This window comes from Xenopus laevis, chromosome 9_10S (assembly GCF_017654675.1).
Source record: "Xenopus laevis strain J_2021 chromosome 9_10S, Xenopus_laevis_v10.1, whole genome shotgun sequence".
In the NCBI taxonomy this organism is placed as follows: Eukaryota; Metazoa; Chordata; class Amphibia; order Anura; family Pipidae; genus Xenopus; species Xenopus laevis.
Genome location: NC_054388.1, coordinates 82,116,868 through 82,137,393, shown reverse-complemented (window position 1 = coordinate 82,137,393; position 20,526 = coordinate 82,116,868). Strand labels below are relative to the sequence as shown.

The 20,526-nt window shown below is 38.3% G+C and overlaps 1 protein-coding gene across 3 annotated transcripts; it reads left to right on the top strand.

The window, feature by feature from the left end:
* The first annotated feature begins 13 nt into the window (after positions 1-13).
* Positions 14-12,286, top strand: trhd.S (tumorhead S homeolog). Of its 3 annotated transcripts, none has more exons than XM_018237289.2 (4): positions 14-123; positions 5,833-6,206; positions 9,051-9,387; positions 11,308-12,286. In XM_018237289.2, exons 2-4 carry the CDS (start codon positions 5,850-5,852, stop codon positions 12,075-12,077), a joined length of 1,464 nt encoding a protein of 487 aa, XP_018092778.1. In that variant the 5' UTR covers positions 14-123; positions 5,833-5,849; the 3' UTR covers positions 12,078-12,286.
* The last annotated feature ends 8,240 nt before the right edge of the window (positions 12,287-20,526 follow it).

Below are 20,526 nucleotides of genomic sequence, written 5' to 3'. Positions count from 1 at the left end.
TCCATTAAAAAAAAAAGGCGGAAGTTGACGTCACTTAGCAACACGTGACTTTGGCTACAGGTGACGCCGAGTGCTTGTATTCTCCAGGTATGAGATGTTATATCTAGAAGGTGAAACAGCTAGGTGAGTGGCAAGCTGGCGAGCTTTAGCAAGGTTCAACACTTACACTTTGAGGCATTTGTTTATGTTTTTATACTGTGTTGTCACCTTTGTGCCGCAGCCGATCATTCCCAGGCTTGTTTGTCACTATATATTTGTCAAATAGACAATTGGTTTTGGAATACCTGTTGTTAACATACTGTAATATTTCCATTGAAATTAGCAATAAACCTAAAGCCGCAGTCTACTTACTGGTCCCAGAGATCAATACCAGTAGTCCATCACACCAGTAGTAACTGGGGCGCCTTTGTATAATGAGCTGCTCTTTATCTAAACAAATAACTGACTGCGGCTGCTTTGTTTGGAATTTCTCTTTGGGATCAGGAAGCAGAATGTGGTTTTGGTTTCATTTTCAAATGTTGCCCTGTTTAGAGCACAGAATAACAAAAACTATAGATATTTTCCCATTTTAAAAAAATGGCAACAAGCTTAGGCACTATCCATTGCAAAGGTCTATACTGTCCTCTTAAAATAAATATTAAGGTGAAAAATTATAAGGGGGAAAAGTCAAGTTGACAGCTTCTAGTAGCCTGCCATTTTCAAGCTTAACACAACCAGCAATGTCTTCAAAGATTAGTAAACTTAACATGTAAGCAACCCTTTTTCTGTTTCTAATACAAACAACCATGCAGATTTTTTAATTAATTTCTTTTAATTAATTAGTCAGGTGCAAGTCAGACCAGGGATCTCTGCTGAATTTGCCCACACTTATATCCAAAACACAATATATTTTTTTTATATAAGAATAAGTATATTGTTGTGTTTTCAGTTTTTAATACAATAACCACTATTACCACTTCTTTAACAAATGATTTTGAAACTTTGTACAATTTGTCCCAAGTTAATTATGTTTTTTGTTGTACATCAATCACCAAATTTGTCCTATCTTTTAAATGATAAAAAGTTCGGAAATTCTCAACCCAATCCTTACCTGTCCCCTCTCAACTCACACCTGACCTGCCATTCCCCCTCTATTTGTAGACCCGCGCGAGTATATAGCCGGCAGTGATAGGTCGAGGTTTTTGTGCAGGAGCCAGCCCGATCCGTATGTTTCAGGTCAGCCCGATACACACACACACTCACTCAGTAATGATATCAAAACAGCAAGGGATCCGCACTCATAGGTCTTGTAAAAAAAAAAAAACTCTTAGCCATGAGCCGTCATCAGGAGGTGTAAGCCAAACCACAAACACACATATTTATAAATATAGGTGTACAGAAAAGGCACCAAATGCGATTCAAAAGATGCTAAGCAGTGGGCGTGTGTGAGCCTATTACATCATATGTGTAGTTCACCCAATCAAATCAATCGTGAACTATAACCCCATAATGAATAATTGATAGGGGCAAACATCTCAGCGTGAAATAAGTGTATATAAGAAAAATTACACAAATATCCTACGACTGTGAAAGATTAGGAAGAAGCATAAAATTAAAAACAAAGGCACCCCCTGATGGTATGTTGGTGTGCAGGGCAGGTACCTTCACATGTCATCTGCCGGGAGACTGCATGCGGCTACAAATATCGAGATCTGTCGCCACCACTAGAGGCACGGAGAAAAACGTATGTATTAGCGCTACCTGCAGGGACGCAAAACATTCCATCTACTGATCGCCCATACACACCTCTGCACTGTCACGACCCCAATCACCATACTCTAATCTGCACTGTTACGGCAACAAGTAGTATCGCTCACGTATCGCGTAGCTTACAGGCTTCTTTGTGCACGATATGTCACAGCGGTGCCTCTCACCACAATTCCTATGGGTTAAAACTAGTGCTTCTGTATCCAACCGCACACACTGCAGAGCAGTAGGTAAAGTGAAGTACATTTTAAGAACTAACAGTACGGAGAGATATTCACGGATTACAGCAGAACACTTGAAGCCTTTCAGCGCATATAGCCCAACAAATCATACATAAATTGCAAAGGGTGTTGCAGCATCCAAGATTTAATATATTCCAACCTTCCATAATTACAGGTTCCACCAGACGTAGTCCGAGACCCTGTGTGGGGCCGGCCATCATATATAGCTGAACTAGACCTCCCAGCAGACGAAGGGAAAAACCACTGAAATAACGGCTACAGAAATATTGTATAAAAATGTCTTTCAATATATATATATATATATATATATATATATATATTACCAACAAATACAACTATTATAGTAATCTTGCATTTGGCCTGATATAGTTCCACACAAATAAAGATAAAGAAATCGTTGTAATCATGGAAGTCCCTTGTATAGATACAACTGTATTGGAGCAAATTTGCTCAATGTCTTGACAATGTAAATGTTTTGTAACAAAGGCCACAAAAGAACAGCCAACTGTTGCTGAAGAAATGAAGAAAAACCAGAGGAACCACATGAAATCTTAGAAACTGTAAGAAATGAAAACAATACAAATAGAAAAATGAAGAAATTTAAAAACTTTAACAAATAGAAAATAATCAATAAAATAAAAAATGTGAAAGAATAAGGCATCACTCCATATGGCTTGTAGATGTCTTACTTATGCTATCCCATTTATTACTGACCTTACTGTCTTGCCTTAAAATTCCATCATGGGGCAATCCTGTTGGGAGACTGAAAGTTATGTCTAGACGGAATAAAATAGGGGGGGGGGAGAAACACACTGAATGGCCTTCCCTTATTATAACCAATGATCAGTATAACCCAACTTAAGTGGTGATTTACAGCCATATTCACTCATTCCAGAAAGTATGATCAATTCAAAAAGCAAAAAAAGAGACAAAAAAAAGCAAGACTGGCATCCACTCTATGATGTGGGTTCCCTGGTTAGAAAAAAGGGGACATCAGAAGGGATTCATTTAACCCTTTTGGAGCCAGAGTTTCCAATATAAAGATCCACATGGACTCCCTCTGCATTAATAATAGGTCTCTATCTCCAGCCCTCTGTGGTGCTGGTATATGATCTATTAACATTTGGCGAAACTGTATGTCTTGTGTTTGAGCCAATGTTTCGGCACCGGTTGGGCCGCTTTGCCTGAGGACAGGGCCAATCTAATCGCACTTCGGTGATTGTTCATCCTCTACCGGTAAGTGGTAGTGGTCGTCCCTATGTATTGTAAGCCACGGGCACCGTGCCATGTACACTACATGGTCTGTGGTGCACGTTAGTCTATGGTTGATGGTGTACTTGTGCCCCGTTCTAGGGTGTGTGAAGTGAGTTCCCTGTAGCATTCCGTTGCATGACAAGCAACCCTTTTTCAGTGGTATATCCAACAGGTGTGTCCACTTTTTGGTTCTGCCAGTACATCTTTAACAACCAAGAGATCACTTCGATTTTCCCCCCTTCGATACGCAAGTAGGGGTCTTTTTTTTTTTTATCCAAAAAAGAAAGACGAGTGTCTGTATTCACAATCTCCGGTTATGGCAGTCTTAAATTGTGCCCTTGCCGTGGTCCACTGTGTGGTAAAGATCAACTCTGGTTGTGGTTTTTGAACCCTTTGGTCTTATAATAAGTCACTTTGAGTGAGTTTCTTAGCACGCTGTAATTGACCTTCAATAAAGTTGGCAGAATATCCCCTGTTTCGGAACTGATCAGCTAGCTCTGAGAGTTGTAGTTCAGCATTTGTGTGATCAGTATTGTTCCTAATGACTCTGAGGAACTGTGAGTATAGGACCCCTCGAGACGTGTGGGGGGTGGTTGGAATTTGCATAAATCATACTATTTCTGTCTGTAGGTTTTTTATACAGTGTAGTGCCTAGTCCCTCATTATTTTTATAAATCGTCAGATCTAGGTAGTGGATTTTCTGTAGGGCAAAAGTCATTGTCAATTTGATCGGAAAGTCAAGTCTGTTTAAAGTCTCACTGAAGGTAATAAGATCATCAGTCATGCCAGTCCAGAGTAACAAGAGATCGTCTATGTAGCGTTTATAGAAAATTATGTTGTTACCACCCATAGGTAGTAAGTACTCGGTCTCATACATTCAAACCCATCATGGTGCCTGACATTTGCAGAAAAAAAGAATCTTGAAACATGAAATGGTTATGCAATAGTACCATGTCAAGTTGCTAAATCAAAAAACCCGCCGTAGGCGGACCCTGGTGGTGCCTCTGCAGTGCCTTTTTGCATACAGCTATGCCTTCAATGTGTGGAATGACTGTATACAAACTAGAGACATCCATGGTGCCTTCACATCCTTTAACAAAGTCAGTAAGTGTTTAGTGTCTTTGATATATGACCCCACCTGTTCGACCACTGGCTGTAAAAAATAATCCCAAAATTTGGCTACTGGTTCAAATAGTGACCTGGTAGCCGAGATAATGGGACATCCTGGGGGAGTTGTCAAAGATTTATGTAAATTCAGGTATAGTGTATATAAATGGAGTTCTGGGAAAATCTGTCCCCATTAATTGCCCTGTGCTCTGCGATAGCCACCCGGCCATCACTCCCATGGAAATCAGACTTTCTTATTTCTGTTTATACTTATTGGTAGGGTCGTATGACAGTCTAGTATAAGTATTGGCATCCCCCAGTTGCTGTAAGATCTCAGTCACATAGTAGTCCTTGTCAAGCAAAACTATGGCACCTCCCTTGTCAGCTTGTCTGATTATAATAGCCTCTTTTTCCATTTTCGTCAGGTTAGAGTGTCCTTTATCAATAGTCTGGTGTATTTTTGTGGAGTCCCTGGACAATAGACGTGTGAATGTTGAAATAGTCTGGGCTGTTATTATTGCACAGTTAGTGTGATTCGAATGATCGTACATCTTACGATTTTTCAGCCCTCATCTGTCAGGAAATTGATCGGCCAGGTCAAAAAATCTTTGTCGGTCCCAGTGCAATCTATCTATGTTTTCAGGGCCAAGCAGGCAGCTCCCCTTTGTTTTCCTGGCAAATTGGTCTTTTTAGTTGATGGTCAATTAATACGATTGTACGATCGTTCCGAGAAAATCGTGGTCTCACGATGAGGATCGGATCTTTTAAAAAGCTCAACATCTATGGCCAGCTTAAGAGCCGAAACGTTGAGAATTAAACGTTGTTTTTTTTCACAAGACCTATGAGTGCGGATCCCTTGCTGTTTTGAGATAAATATCACAGTCCATTGAGTATCCGCACTCAAAGGCAACCGTTATTTTGGCATATAAAGCCGGGGTGCACGGTTAAAATTTATATAACCACGTATTCAAAGAACCAGCTCTCCCATATAAAACTTCAATTATTTATTGTTGAAGTTTTATATGGGAGTGCAGGTTCTTTGAATATGTGGGTTTATATATATATATATATATATATATATATATATATATATATTTGACAAAGATAGCATCCAATGAGTCCTTAGATAGTTTGAAGAAAAGAATGGAAAGTGAAAAAGTGCAAGGTTACTGAAATTAACTCTTTGTTCAAAGGTGATCCAGGGTTTGTTTACTTGGAGACAGGAAGGCATTTTCTCCCTCTCTTAATTTTGAAGAGGCTTCAGATAGGGGTTTCTTCTACTCCTGTATCAACTAGCAGGCTCATTTAGAAAACAAAGGTTGAACCTGAGTCTTGGAGATGATGTTACTAGTTCTGCTACTATATGGTGTAAAATTTCCTATAATGTAATGCCACATTATAGTTGCTTGTTTTGCTCCTGAAACTCTGGTGTTATCCACATCCCCTGAAAAACATTCTTTGACCTAGTATCTTACATTTGCAGCCTTCTCCCTAGCAGAAATGGTGGGAATACTTCCTGGCTCTACAGACACTGCTGCTACTTTTTCTGATAATAATAGTGGGAAAAGAAGGATGAATACCAGCCACCAAGATCTCCTAATTGAGAAACCCATTAAATGTGAGCATTCCCCAATACCTCTGGACTCAGATGATTTACATAGATTTGCAAGAGAGGACATACTCAAATTTGAGATCGAGGACATCTCTGAACATGAAACAGATGACACCTCTGAATTGGAAACTGATGCACATGAAGATGCCTTTATGACAGATGGGGTTCACTGCCCAATCACATCTTTGCCAAGAATAAGGAAGATGCGCTTCTCAGATGACGAGTTAAATGTTTTAGTACAAGAGGTGAGTTTTTCTTTTCAAACTAGTCCTTTATTGCCTACATAATGGGTTTGAAGTCCATAAACATATGTATAAGTACAGCGGTTTTATTTATTCTACTTAACTTTCTTACTACCACACCTAATTTTTGCTTATATTCTTTTATTCAGTTTTGCCAGTTTTAACTACACTGCACAGCCTTCTAGTCATCTGTGGCACCTCGTATGTTCAAACGTAAAATCGAATTGCTCATGAATTAAGATATATTGCATGTCTGTCCTAGAAAGTAATATAACTGCTGTATTTTTTAGGGACACATTTAGGGTGAAATATGGTCACATGGCTACTGTAACTCCCAAGTAGGACTAAAAGGTAATAAATGCAATTTGTGAATTTGCCAAGTATACCCATAATGTCAAGAATCAGACCAGTTTTCTGACCAGACTGCTGATGGGTCCAATGTGATGTGGTCCACAACTTACAAAAAAAAAGTGTAGATAAAACAATACCTGAAGGAGCACATTGTATTATATGAAACGTCATAAGGACAATAAAGATATGCATGTAGAACAGGGCCACATTTGGACCCCATAATCATCCCTTTTATTTGCAAAAATAACTTTTACTAAACAGTTATACACCATTTAAAACCATTTTCAAACTCTGTACAACAATTTTTTTTGAGAGCCTCCAATAATTTATTTTTTAGCCAATTATTGTTACATATAGCAGTGTGGAATAGAGGTGTAGTGGTTCTCCATATAAATACATAATTTCAAATTATAACATTTACTTAATAATCAGCTGTATATATGTTCTCTTACACTATTCTATCCATAAAAGAGAAAGTGGGGACAAAATTAAATCCACACAGGAGACAACTGGCCGACCATAGATGTGCAATCTTTTAATTTGCATAATACCTACAAGATAACTCCTGTCTATGATGAACAGAGCAATTCCCTTTAAAGCTGATTTCAATGCAATTCTGTGGGGTTTTTTCTCAGTCAGCTTGCATTGCTTATTCATGAGAAATAATGCAGTCTTTAATGCATTTTTCAAATATGGTAACATTCTTCCTATTTTTATCCTGAACTTGCACCTTTATCATTTTCCCATTGGGGAGGCTAGGGAGCCAAGTTAAAAATCAAAGGAAGTTGAAAAATGTTTGAGAGATTCTTCTTCCACTCTCACACTGTCCTCTGACCACACTGTGCCATCAGGGTCTGGGGCAGGTCACACACTACATACAGCCCCAGTGTTCAGTTCATTGCTGGCTCTTCTTGTGACAGACTAACATTTTATAACTTAAATGCAATTTAAATTATAAAGCAAGATAAATTATATATTTTAACTCATCGTATGTTGTAATTTGAATAACACATCTGTGTTCAATCAGACAAGTGGGGGGATTTTTTAACCTTATATAGAAACCTCTCCACTAGAGAATTTCATGAGTGAAAAAGAACCACTTTATAGTATATGTTACTCAAGTCAACATTACACATTTTATGTAACACAGATGGACAAGGAATATCCCCGATCATAACTTTTTAAAAAGAAAGCACAGATTGCCCTTATAACACAATTTCTAGATATTTTTGTGCCAAATATAAACTGATGGTGGGCATATTTTTGACACTCTTGTGTGGTGTGTTTCTCTGTTAATTGTAATTAGTGCAAAATGTATACTGTTGTGACTACATGTTAATTGCATAGTTAGTACTTTATTACAAAGTTTGCCTTGGAAATGTCTTTTTAAAGTTGTATTTTCAAACTGTTTTGTCTTTTAAATGGTGTGGTCAGTCATCAAAGCTCATTATCGGCTATTCTGTGCTGGGAGAAATAGCCATTTCAATATCATGCAAGTCCTCACATCTGCCACTAGGTGGTGCAGGGATGATATTTAATGGAATTGTTTAGTACAAAAATAAAAACTGGGTAAATAGATAGGCTGTGCAAAATAAAAAATGTTTCTAATATAGTTAATTAGCCAAAAATGGAACGTATAAAGGCTGAAGTGACTGGATGTCTAACATAATAGCCAGAACACTACTTCCTGCTTTGCAGCTCTCTTGGTTTCCACTGATTTGTTATCAGCAGTAACCAATCAGAGACTTGAGGGGGGGGCCCACATGGGTCATAACTGTTGCTTTTGAATCTGAGCTGAATGCAGAGGATCAATTGCAATCTCATTGAACAGTTATGTCCCATTTGGCCCCCCTTAAAGTCGCTGACTGAGTTAGAGAGCTGAAAAGCAGGAAGTTGGGTTCTGACTATTACATTAGACATCCGTTCACTTCAGCCTTACTATATTAGAATTATTTTTTATTTTGCACAGCCTATTTATCCAGTTTTTATTTTTGCACAAAACTGTTCCTTTAACAGTGTAGGCAAAGATTTGCCTTTAGCAAGGCAACGTCTGGCAACTATGGGATGCGTATGTTTTTCCAGCAGCCAGCAATGTATATTAATCTTGGTGGAAATGTAAATTATGCCACTTTGTCGCCCGCACTGGAGGAGGTTTAGTGCAGGTTGCAAAACAACCCATCTGCCATTAATTTGAATTTTAGGCAGGATAGGGCAGTTTTGATTATTTCTCTGCTAAAATATGGGATCATGTCTATTACCGACACATGGAACCATGGGAGACGACTGCAATGGCTTGCCTAATCTCTAGCTTTTTTAAGCTTAATATGGAAAATGTATTTGCTCTTTTAGAAAGCTGGTTCCAAAACAAGATTATGCTTGAAGGGCACAATACATGGATGTGCTTTGAAAACACCCAAGTGGAATAGTTGTATTCTGTGTAAATATGAATAGAAAATAATAAACCTCAACATATAAATATTGTCTCTTTTCCATTAGGTACATGATAATGTGAGCCAACTCTTTGGCGAGCTCAGTGTAAAGACGCCTACAGCTGTCAAAAACAAAATTTGGGAGGGTATTGTGGCAAAGGTCAATGCCATTGGAGTCACCACCCGGACAGTTAGTGAAATAAAGAAGAGGTGGCATGATCTCAGGCGGCGCACCAAGATGAAGTTAAGTGTCTTTGAACCATTTGGCCACCATCTTGAAGCTGTGTCCCCGGTTTTCCAACCCCCTCACCACCAAAGGCTGTTACAGGAGACTATACATCCCCATCAGATCCAGGGGATTTCAGATTTGGACACAAGTAGTGCCATATTTACATCAAATGCTGGTAATTCTGTCTTTTGTTTTATGTTAGCTCATTTTATCGGCAGAAATATAATATAGGGTATCATTTAAATGCACTAGGACTAGTAGCCATTTAAAGTTGAATGTTTGAGTCTGGCAGCTCAGTAATTCAGGCGCAGACTCTAAACTGTTACAATTGTGCAACATTTAGTTGATCCATTTCTCAGGAGCTTCTCTGGAGTATTAGCAACTATTGTATCAATTCTAACAGCTGCCTGTGATGAAACTCAGGGATTCTGCTCAGCAGGGACAAAGATAAGAAATGTATCAGCTAAATGTATCCATTTAGTACAGTATACAGGGTCAGCGACCCCCCATCCCAGAGCTGCTACAGAAGGTGAAAAATTACACTTTACACTTCAATATTAGAAAAACAGTCACACACAGAAAATAAAAAGTCATTGGGAAAAAGTCTTTATTTCTGGTGATCTATCTGAAAACAACTAGTTGTTTGAAGGTGAACCACCCCAATAATATTTTGGCATTTTAAAAGTAAAATACTGAATGTAATGATGCTTAGAATAGCATAAACTTTAATACTTAACTTTAATGGTTTGCTTATTCAGCAGTCCTTACAGCTCCTTTGAGGTTCATATTAAGGCTGCCAACGGGGTGGGGAGAGTTGGTGCTGTTGTTCTGGGCCTGATGAAATTGTCCTCTGAATGGGGGCCTGGCAGATATGCATTAATTACATATAAAATGCAAAATGTAAACAATTTATTTGTGCATTGTTTTCAGTTCTGTTGTTTTCAGACTGTTCACCGGGTATAAATTGCTTTCTATGTTTTGCCGTTTACCATTTTTTCCAAAATTGAAGTTTACAGTTAAATGTTCTCCCTTTTTGTTTCAATCTGGCAGCTCAGTAATTCAGGTGCGGATTCTGAACTGTTACAATTTGCTACATTTAGTTGATACATTTCTCAGCAGTGTCTGTGGAAGATTAGCAACTATTGTAGCAATTAAACTGTCTTTTTTATAATTGTTTTATTGTCTTAACTGTTCATATTGTCATATTTCTTAGCACAAAATAAGCAGATTTCAGCAAATAGTACGATTTCAGCAAATCTAAATACAAATGCAAGTACAGGTTTGGTAACTGTCATCCAGAAGCTCGGGGACCTGGGGTTTTCCGGATAAGGAAATTTGGATCTTCATAACTTAAGTCTACTAGAAAATAATGTAGACATTACATAAACACAATAAGCTGGTTTTGCTTCTAATAAGGATCAATTATATCCAAGTTTCAATCATGTACAAGGGACATGATTATTGCAGAGAAAGAGGAAATTATTTTTTGGATAAAATGGAGTCTATGGGAGACGGCCTTTCCGTAATTCGGAGCTTTCAGGATAATGGGCTTCCGGTGGAACTGATCCCATACCTGTACTTGCAAGCCATTGTGTATTACATAACATGCATGTTATCATGTGAGTACATTGTAGTTGCTCATTGATATATCAGAATAATTGACACAGATAGCTAGAGGTTAAGCACAGCAAGTATATCTAGTATAGGTCAATCTATATCTATGACTATGAAAATCTTCATAGTCACAGCAAGTACTTGACAATGCCTCGCTGTCACTAGTTATGTGCACACAAGAACTAACAAAATATATATCAGCTATTTAAAATATTAGACCACTTACCCAATTGTTTTGCCTGCAGACTTAACCAGCTAAACTTAAACATAATCCATAGTTCCATTTGCTGAAAAATTGTACAGGCTATAAACTTGTGTGTAGTGTGATATACAGTTTATTAAAGGGAATAGATGCAGTAAAGCATGTTGGCTTAGTGCTTATCCACATCTCATATAATGTGCCACCTTTCATTGTATTTTTCACAAATGGCGGGTAGTTGCTGTAATTGCTAACTCTTTTATTGTCTACTTAATGTTTTAGCCATAACAACTACCCAGGACACAGAAGAATATATTGATGACACTGTGGAGCAGGAGAAGCAATGCACAGAAGTGACAGAAACAACAATGCAACAAAGCACATTTCCAACATTTCACAGAGAGATTAGGGGTGACAACCAGCAATTCTCAGACCATTTCAAGGCTAGCCAAATCACCCAACAAAAACTCATATCAGAAATTCGTTTGTTACGCAATGAGATGAGCCAATCCGCACACGGCCTACAGCAATCAATTGACATGCATTTGTCTCATATAGCGTCATCAATTGATATGCATTTGGGACATATAGCGTCATCTATTGAAAAGCATCTTGGTTTGATTGCTACAAATATGTTAACACTTTCTCACAACAGAGCACCAAATTCAGAGTCATTATCAGGTCCTAGTAAAGACTCCCGTACCCCCTCTGGGAATCCCTCAGTCCCGAAATACCCATGTTGCAGCAGCTCAGAAACAGAAACTTGTGATGTCTCTGATCAAATCAACACACAAGTACCTAATGCAACCATACAGTTTACTTTGGACAGGGGGGCTTCTCAAAAAATATCAAAGGTGCCTGTTAAAAGAAGAGCACAATCCTACGATCCATCTGAATTTATTGATTCCAGGGACATTGAATCAGAAGAAAATGGGGTCTTCGTACAGATAAATGAGGGGCAGATACATACTGCAAATACTGCAAGAGCCTTAAGATCTAGACCTAGCAGTAGTCTAGAACAAGCCACAGTGAAAAAAAAACTAGCAAAGTAAAAAAAAAAAATGTTTTTCTTACTTTACACTATTATGACCAATAACATGACTTCATCAGTTGGTCTTTTAATTGTACAGTGCCAGTAGAAACACAGATGGCTAGTTACTCTGAGGTATTCTAGGATTTGTATTACTCTTAGTTGTTTTAACTACACAGTGTATATATTTCTTGTTCTTGAATTACAAGTATTAAAAAGGCTAATTCATTAGACCGAGCATTATTTTTATTGAAAATGTGCCACCGGTGAAAAGTCATAATAAACAGAAATTGCTCTGTTAGCTTTTCCAGGACTTAAAAAAAATATATAGATATTTACATGTGCAGTAAATGCCTTTAGCTTCTGAGAAAAAAAAAGTTAAGAATAATAGTTACTTAAACAACTAAGCTTTTAATTATGTTGGACTTAATTTTTAATTTCTAGTTAGCAATGCTTATGATCTGAATTAAAGGGGACCCGTCAACCAAAAAAAATATTGGAAATCCTATTTTATCATATTAGTCAAACAAAATGAACTTTAATTCCACTATATAAATTATTTGAATCTTATTTCCTGCAGTCTGGGAATTCATAATTATAACAAGCAGGCAGGAGCCATTTTGTGGACACTGTTATTAAGACAAGCCTTGTATCATCTCAGAATCTTGTTTGTGCACCAGAATGGGGGACCTGATGTCCATCCCCATGCCCTGGCTACACAATTAAATGGTTAACAGAACGGGGGAATGTGGGGAGAGCAGTGACATCTAGGAAGTGCTGAATGGAAAGTGAAAGTAATTGACTGCCCCGCCTCTATGCCTAGGCATAGAGGAGGGGCAGGCAATATTTGACGGCTGAGATTTTTAAATGAGCTTATGAATGCTTTAATAAAAAATAAAAACTGGATTTAATGTTTAATTTAAGAAGGACTTTTATTATACAGCTTTTTGTGTCTAGGTGACAGGTCTACTTTAAAAGATTAGGTGTATACAGAGAAATATGTAAAATTTAACTAGTCTAGCAATGTTCAACTCTTTCCTTGTATTGGGCTATTTGGTTGACAACCTGCATGTTTTTGTGATCGATTCTATTAAAATGATGACACTTAAAGAGATACTGACACCAGAAATTAAACCTTTTTTTTACATCTATCATAATATTGTCTTTGCATGTTATCTATAATTTTGCCATAAAAGTATTTACAGATGCTTTTAGATTACCTATCTGATCCCCCATGTTCCTCTCTGAGGGGGCTGCCATATTTGTGCTTCAGTGGTCTGTTAGCATTAGAAACTCTGAGATGTTGAGTCAGGTTGGCAAAACAGTCCGTTTTAGGAACTTCAAGTAACAATTACTTATAAAAGCAGCCCTATGCGTGAAAAACGATTAACATGAGCTATAGGTAACTTCTGATGTACATTAATATTTTGAATAATATTTTTTTAGTGTCAATATCACTTTAAGCCTAAAGACTGCACCTTCTGCCAGGCCGTACTGAATCCTAATTTGCATATGCAAATTAGGGGCGGGGAGAGAAATTTGACTTTTTGCAGGCACCGTGACTTTTTGGTCAGAAAACAAGAAAGTAAAAAATGTTTTCCTCCTTCCCACCCCTAATTTGCATAAGCCTAAAGACTGCACCGAATCCAGGTTTCGGCCAGGATTCTGCTTTTTTCAGCAGGATTCGGCCGAATCCTTCTGCCAGGCTGAACTGAATCCTAATTTGCATATGCAAATTAGGGGCGGGGAGAGAAATGTGACTTTTTGCAGGCACCGTGACTTTTTGGTCAGAAAACAAGGAAGTAAAAAATGTTTTCCCCCTTCCCACCCCTAATTTGCATATGCAAATTAGGGTTCGGTTCGGTATTCGGCCGAATCTTTCGCAAAGGATTCGGGGGTTTGGCCGAATCCAAAATAGTGGATTCGGTGCATCCCTACTAAAGACATATGAGGTTAGATTTACAAACCTCCAGTTAGACAACTCTGAATTAATGTACTATAACATGTTGTTTCACAGATTTTTTTTTTCCTTTTTGGCTTCATACTCGGAAATGTCTCTGATGAGTAATGGGGGTCGCGCTGAATCCTTGGTAATACATATACATGTTGATGTATAGCAAATGGAAGAAGATTTATGTACTTTTACCACTTCTCTGTAGAATTAAGTAGCAATAAATTCAATTAATCCTACAAAAAATAAATAACTATTTATATGCTTAAATGAATTTCCACAAAGTAACCCTTAAATGTAACATGAATACAGAACTTAATTTTATTGATGCATATATAGTGAATAAAGTTCCCCCTCTTGTAAAATATAAGTATATTATAAGTTACCGAGGAGTTTCATGACCATATAAAAACACGAGGCCGAAGGCCGAGTGTTTTTATACAGGTCATGAAACTCCGAGGTAACTTCTAATATCCTCATATTTTGCAACAGGGGGTACTTTATTTATTATAATACACAAGTTTCAGTGAGTCATGTGACAGAAATTACATCAGAACTCACCGTTTATAACTGATGACATCAGAACTCACCGTTTATAAGGATATAATTTACAGGATATTCATGGCTTTTGTGTATTATAAATGAATACCTGCCAATACCTAGACAATACAGTATTTACCAATCATAAATATATATCCACTACTTACATTACGGTTGCACAGAAAAAAAAGCTATACCATGAAAATGGACAAACTATGCAAATGTGTAACCAGTATGTGCAATATTTTAAATCTGTTAAATGAGCTTACCGCTATGCACGGTGGGCCCGGGTGCACACACCCCAGACCTTCAGCAAAGGGAGCAAACACAAGGAAACATCAAAGGAGGCTGGCACAAGCTTGGACACAGTAGTAAGATCGGAGTCAGATTGTAAAAGGTTAAAAAGCTTACATTTTATCGCCAAACGAGCGGATCTCCCTCTGATATGCCCACCTTGAGGTGGGCAATATCGGGCTGATCCGATCGTGGGCCCTAGGGCCCAACGATCGGATCCTAGCGAACGCAAACTGGCGGTCGGATCGCGGGACCGCATCAATGAACAGATGCGGCCACAATCCGACGGGATTTTTAATCCCATCCGATCGAGATCTGGCCGATTTTCGGCCAGATCTCGATCGGGGAAGCCCGTTGGGGGCCCCCATACACGGGCCAATAAGCTGCCGACTCGGTCTGTCGGCAGCTTTTATCGGCCCGTATATGGCCAGCTTAAAATATAATTAATCCTTATTGAAAGCAAAACTAGCCAACTGGGTTTATTTCATGTTTACTTGATTTTCTAGTAGACTTAAGGTACAAAGATCTATATTACGGAAAGATCCATTATCCCAAAAAAACCAGGTCCAGAACATTCTGAATAATAGGTCCCATACTTGTATTGAGAAGGATTTTGAGGTTATGGTTGATAAAAAAAAAAAACTCTAGTTAATGTCAGTCAGTGGCTACTAAAGCTAATGTCATGCATAAAAACTTGAATTACTTGATTTACTTGAAGGAAGAGAATAATTTTGTATGTTTATAGATCTCTGGTAAGGCCTTACTTTGAGTATGGACCCCAGTAATTAAGAAGGATATTAATGAACAATAAAAAGATGTGCCACTAAATAGGTAAAAAGTAATAGAATATTTAAACTATGTGGAAAGATTATGAAGAGTATGAGGAAAGTTGGGGTTGCTTTCCCAGGAGAAAAGGCGCTTGAGAAGGTATCTGTTTATTCTTTACAAGTACATTAGAGAACATTATAGACACATAGTGGGGTTATGTTTTTATATAGAAAAGAACTAGAAGTTTCTTGGACTTGAACTTTCTCTTGAAGCATTAGAAATAGCTATTTGCAGGTGTGTGTGGATATATTTTTATGTATGCGAGTGTGTTAATAGGTCTCTATATAGTAATTGTCTGTATATAGTAATGTAGTACTAGTAGATGAGGTTAAAAAAATGTCAATTTTCAGCCTGCCTAATTACTTCCTTTAGAGATGGACCCCAACCCCCCCCCCCCATCTGCAGCCTCTTCAATTTGTTTTATAGGGGAAAAATTCCTGACTGCTAAGTGAAATTGAACCAGTCCCAGGATCAACACCGTACTAGAGTTAATTGGAATAACTTGGTATTTCCACACTTTCTAAAAAGGCCAAACCTTTTTTTGAAACTTTGGAATGTATATGCCAGTACAGCAGCCTCAGAGAGGGAATTCAACAACCTCACAGTTCTAACTAAAAAACAATTTCTGCATCTTAAAGGAGAAGGAAATTCCCTGGGTGCAAAAACCCTCCCCCTCCCCTGTGTTGCCCCCTCCTTCCTCCCCCCTGGCCTACCTGTCCCACCGGGCAAATGCCCCTAACAAGTTAGGGGCATTTGCCCGGGGGGACAGGTAGGCTAGGGGGGAGGGGGGGCAACACAGGGGAGGGGGGAGGGATTTTTGCGCCCAGGGGGTTTCCTTCTCCTTTAAGATGGAGCCTTCTATTCTCTAATCTGAATGGATGGCCTTGAATTACTTGAAGGACCTACTGGTGAATGAAGCATCAGAAAGTTTAATGTATGGTCCCTTTATATAGTTATACCCCCAGAGGTGCCGCTTCTCCAGCAAAAACAATCCTAACTTATTTCCTCATACCTGAGACCGGTTACTTTTATCAACTTAGTAGCTCTTCTTTGGACTCTATTTCTATATAATCCTTTTTAAGGATTGGTGACCAAACTGCACTGCATATTCTAGATGTAGCATTACCAATACTTTGACAAGAATGTGTACAACCCTCTTCTCCTGAGAACATATAACCCTTTTAAAACAGGACAATGCCTTGCTGGCCCTTCCTGCTGGTGACTGACATTGCTTGCTACAGCTGGGTTTAGTACACCCAGGTTCATCTCCATCCAAGTATTGACTGTAACTTAATGCTATTAAGGGTGAAATTGGCCTGCATATATTTTATTTCAAATGTTCACATGTATTCATATATTTCTGTCACAATGCTTATACTGACATTACTATTAAGGGAAATACAGAGATAACATATACTGTACTATAATTATCCTTCTCGTTGCATTACATTGCGGAATGACTGCAATGTTTGCGTTATCTCGTGCCATTTTAGATAATGTATCTCATTTCATCTCAAGACCACTGTTAAAGAGAAAGTAGAAGGCTAGAGAAGGTGCCTTGGCATCTTTAATCATTCCATGCTTCCCATAATTCCCATGAATTAGATCACTTAGATACATAAAGGGCTAATTCTAAGCATCTTTTCAATTGCTCTTCATTTTTATCCTTTTAGTAGTGATTGTTAATGAATAAGTTAATGAATAAGTAAAATCTTGTTTTATCAATACCTACCAACAAGAATAAGATATTGCTATATGTTATGAAAAGTAAATCTGCTTGATTGTGATCCACTTGATAAGTTAAGATAAACAAGATAAGTCTAGGAGGCCTTTAACAAAAGATTTAAAGACAATGTAATATTTTGCTTCAATATACTATATATTGTTATATGAAAAGTATGCAGAAGAAGAAGTGAGTAAAGTAGATGATTTAATTCCTGTTAATGCAAATAAATATAGGGTAAAACATATCACAATGCAAGTCTTCTGCTCTAGATTACTCCAGGGGTCCCCAACCTTTTTAAACCGTGAGCCACATTCAAATATAAAAAGAGTTGGGGAGCAACACAAGCATGAAAAAGTCCCTTGGGGCGCCAAATAATGGATGTGATGGGCTATTTGGTAGCCCCTATGTGGAGTGGAAGTGTACAAGAGGCTCTACTTGGCACTATACTTAGTTTTTATGCAATTAAAACTTGCTTTCAAGCTTGGAATTCAAAAATAATCATGTGCTTTGAGGACCCTGAGAGCAACATCCAAGGGGTTGGAGAGCAACATGTTGCTCACGAGCTACTGGTTGGGGATCACTGCTCTAGATGAAGTGGAATGAAGGTTTTCATTAATTCAGATTGACTGTTGAACTCTAGAAAACAATGAATATGGATGGGTGGAAAAAAAGCTCCATGTGTAGAAGACAATGCTGAGGTCTTACTGATCGATAGCAGAAGAGTTTCTTACAGTGCTAATGAGAAAGGAGACGATTCACATTCCGTTTGTGAAATATCAAAAAAATGTGGCGATCTAAGAAGTAATGCATACGCAGATAATCTATATACGCAACCCAATGGGACTCAACCCCCTCACTTTACTCCATTGTCGTAGTTGCATAAGCAAGATAAGAAGATGGATGGTAATGGGAATGATACATATTCTAGCAAGAGAGGAAAGCATTTTAAGGGGCTGATTCACTAAATTCGAGTGAAGGATTCGAAGTAAAAAAAACTTCGAATTTCAAAGTTTTTTTTGGCCTACTTCGACCATCGAATGGGCTACTTCGACCTTCGACTATGACTTCGAATCGAAGGATTCGAAGTAAAAATCGTTCGACTATTTGACCATTCGATGGTCGAAGTACTGTCTCTTTAAAAAAAACTTCGACCCCCTAGTTCGGCAGATAAAAGCTACCGAAGTCAATGTTAGCCTATGGAGAAGGTCCCCATAGGCTTGCCTAAGTTTTTTTGATCGAAGGATATTCCTTCGATCGTTGGATTAAAATCCTTCGAATCGTTCGATTCGAAGGATTTAATCGTTCAATCGAAGGAATAATCCGATTGAATTTTCTGCACTAAATCCTTCGACTTCGATATTAGAAGTCAAAGGATTTCAATTCCTAGTCGAATATCGAGGGTTAATTAACCCTCGATATTCGACCCATAGTGAATCAGCCCCAAAATGTACTGTCTGAGGAAAAGTTTTTCAGTGGCCCTCCCATTTAAGGCATAATATGCGGAGTCATACAAAGGAAAGGCCTTACAAGTGTTCTGTTTGCCAGAAGGGATTTAAAGATGGGCACAAATGTAATCGTCATCAGCAAATACTCCCGGAATATAAAAAAAAAAATTGGCATATAGGAAACTGTACAATCTGCGGCAAACCTTTCAAATACCCATCAGATCTAGACAAGCACAAATATATTCACAGTGCGGAGAAACCATTCAAGTGTCCAATATGTGGCGCAGGCTTCAAACGCTTTGACCATCTAAAAAGGCACCATTTTGTCCAAGTCACTGAAATTCTTAAACAGGAGAGAATTCATTCTGGTGATAACCATGCAAGTTTTGTGACAAAAGTTTCTATCATCCTCGAAGTCTAAAAGAACACTGCTGCCAAACATGCCTCAGCTGGAATAGAAAAGAAAGAGTTATATAGCTGTAATGTCCCTTACAGAGTACCGCCGACCAAAGAAAAGACAGACCAATATTCAGAAGAGACCAGAACAAATAAGTATTATGTGTAACCCTTCAGAAAGCAAGCCTCATGAAATCGTTACTTGTCTTTCTGATGATGAATGCGAACCAAACATATAGATGAACGTCACGGATGATTACAGAAAGATACATTAGGATACTATGATTAATTCATCTTTCAGAGCAGTACAAATGTACATTTTAATTCTGAATAACTTTCTGGGGCACATGGGCTTATCTACTTTCTTCAGTCATGTGATTCCGTAATTGAGCAAATACATAAAGTATAATTTTATCTTTTTTTCTCTTCACAGGCTTTAAAGCATTAAATAATGATGTAGTATGACCGATCATCTGTGTTTCGACTATACAGACAGCTAGGGGCAAATTTACTAAAGGGGGAAGTGGCTAACGCTAGCGAAAATTCACCAGCATGACGTCATTTTGCCACTTCGCCGATTTACTAACGGGTGCAGGCGTAAATTTGCTAGCGAAGTGCACCTACTGTAGGGCTACTTTGTACCCTTACGCTAGGCGAAGTTGCGCTCTGACGAAGGGACGTAACTACGCTAATTCACTAAGTTGCGGATTTTCGTGAACGTTACCTGTTGCGCCAGACTTCACCACCTCAGACCAGGCGAAGTGCAATAGAGTAGATTGGGATTGCTAAAAAAAAATAGAATTTTTTTTCTAAATCTTTTACTTTTTTAAGGGTGATAGGCTGAAAAAGAGTGAAAATCTTTTTTTAGGGTACCCTCCTTCCCCCCTACATTTGATAACATATGGCACCTAAACTATACTGTAGGCACATGTATAGGGCATTTGAAAACATTTATTAAGGTTCCCTGGCCTTGTGTAGTGTAATGTGTTTGCTGCTGCACATACGGCCATTGTACTTTAGCTGAACGCCGTATGCAAATTTCTGATCGCTAGCGTAACTTCGAACTGCTGATCGTAACATCGCTAGCGCAACTTTGCAAACGATCGGTAACTTGTGCGCAACTTGGGATCTTCGTGAATTTGCGCAGCCCTGGCAAATCTACGCCTGGCGAAATGCGGCGTAGGCAACTTCAGAGGTAAGTAAATTTGCCTCCTAGAGTTAATTCACTCTAAGAAATTAACTCCCCCTTTTATAGTAATTAAAACTAATTACTGATAATCTAAGACAGAAA

Coding starts and splice junctions, on each gene's coding strand:
- trhd.S (XM_018237289.2), top strand. CDS start 5,850: ATGGTGGGAATACTTCCTGGCTCTACAGACACTGCTGCTACTTTTTCT. Junction 6,207..9,050: donor TAAATGTTTTAGTACAAGAG/GTGAGTTTTTCT, acceptor CTTTTCCATTAG/GTACATGATAATGTGAGCCA. Junction 9,388..11,307: donor CATATTTACATCAAATGCTG/GTAATTCTGTCT, acceptor TTAATGTTTTAG/CCATAACAACTACCCAGGAC.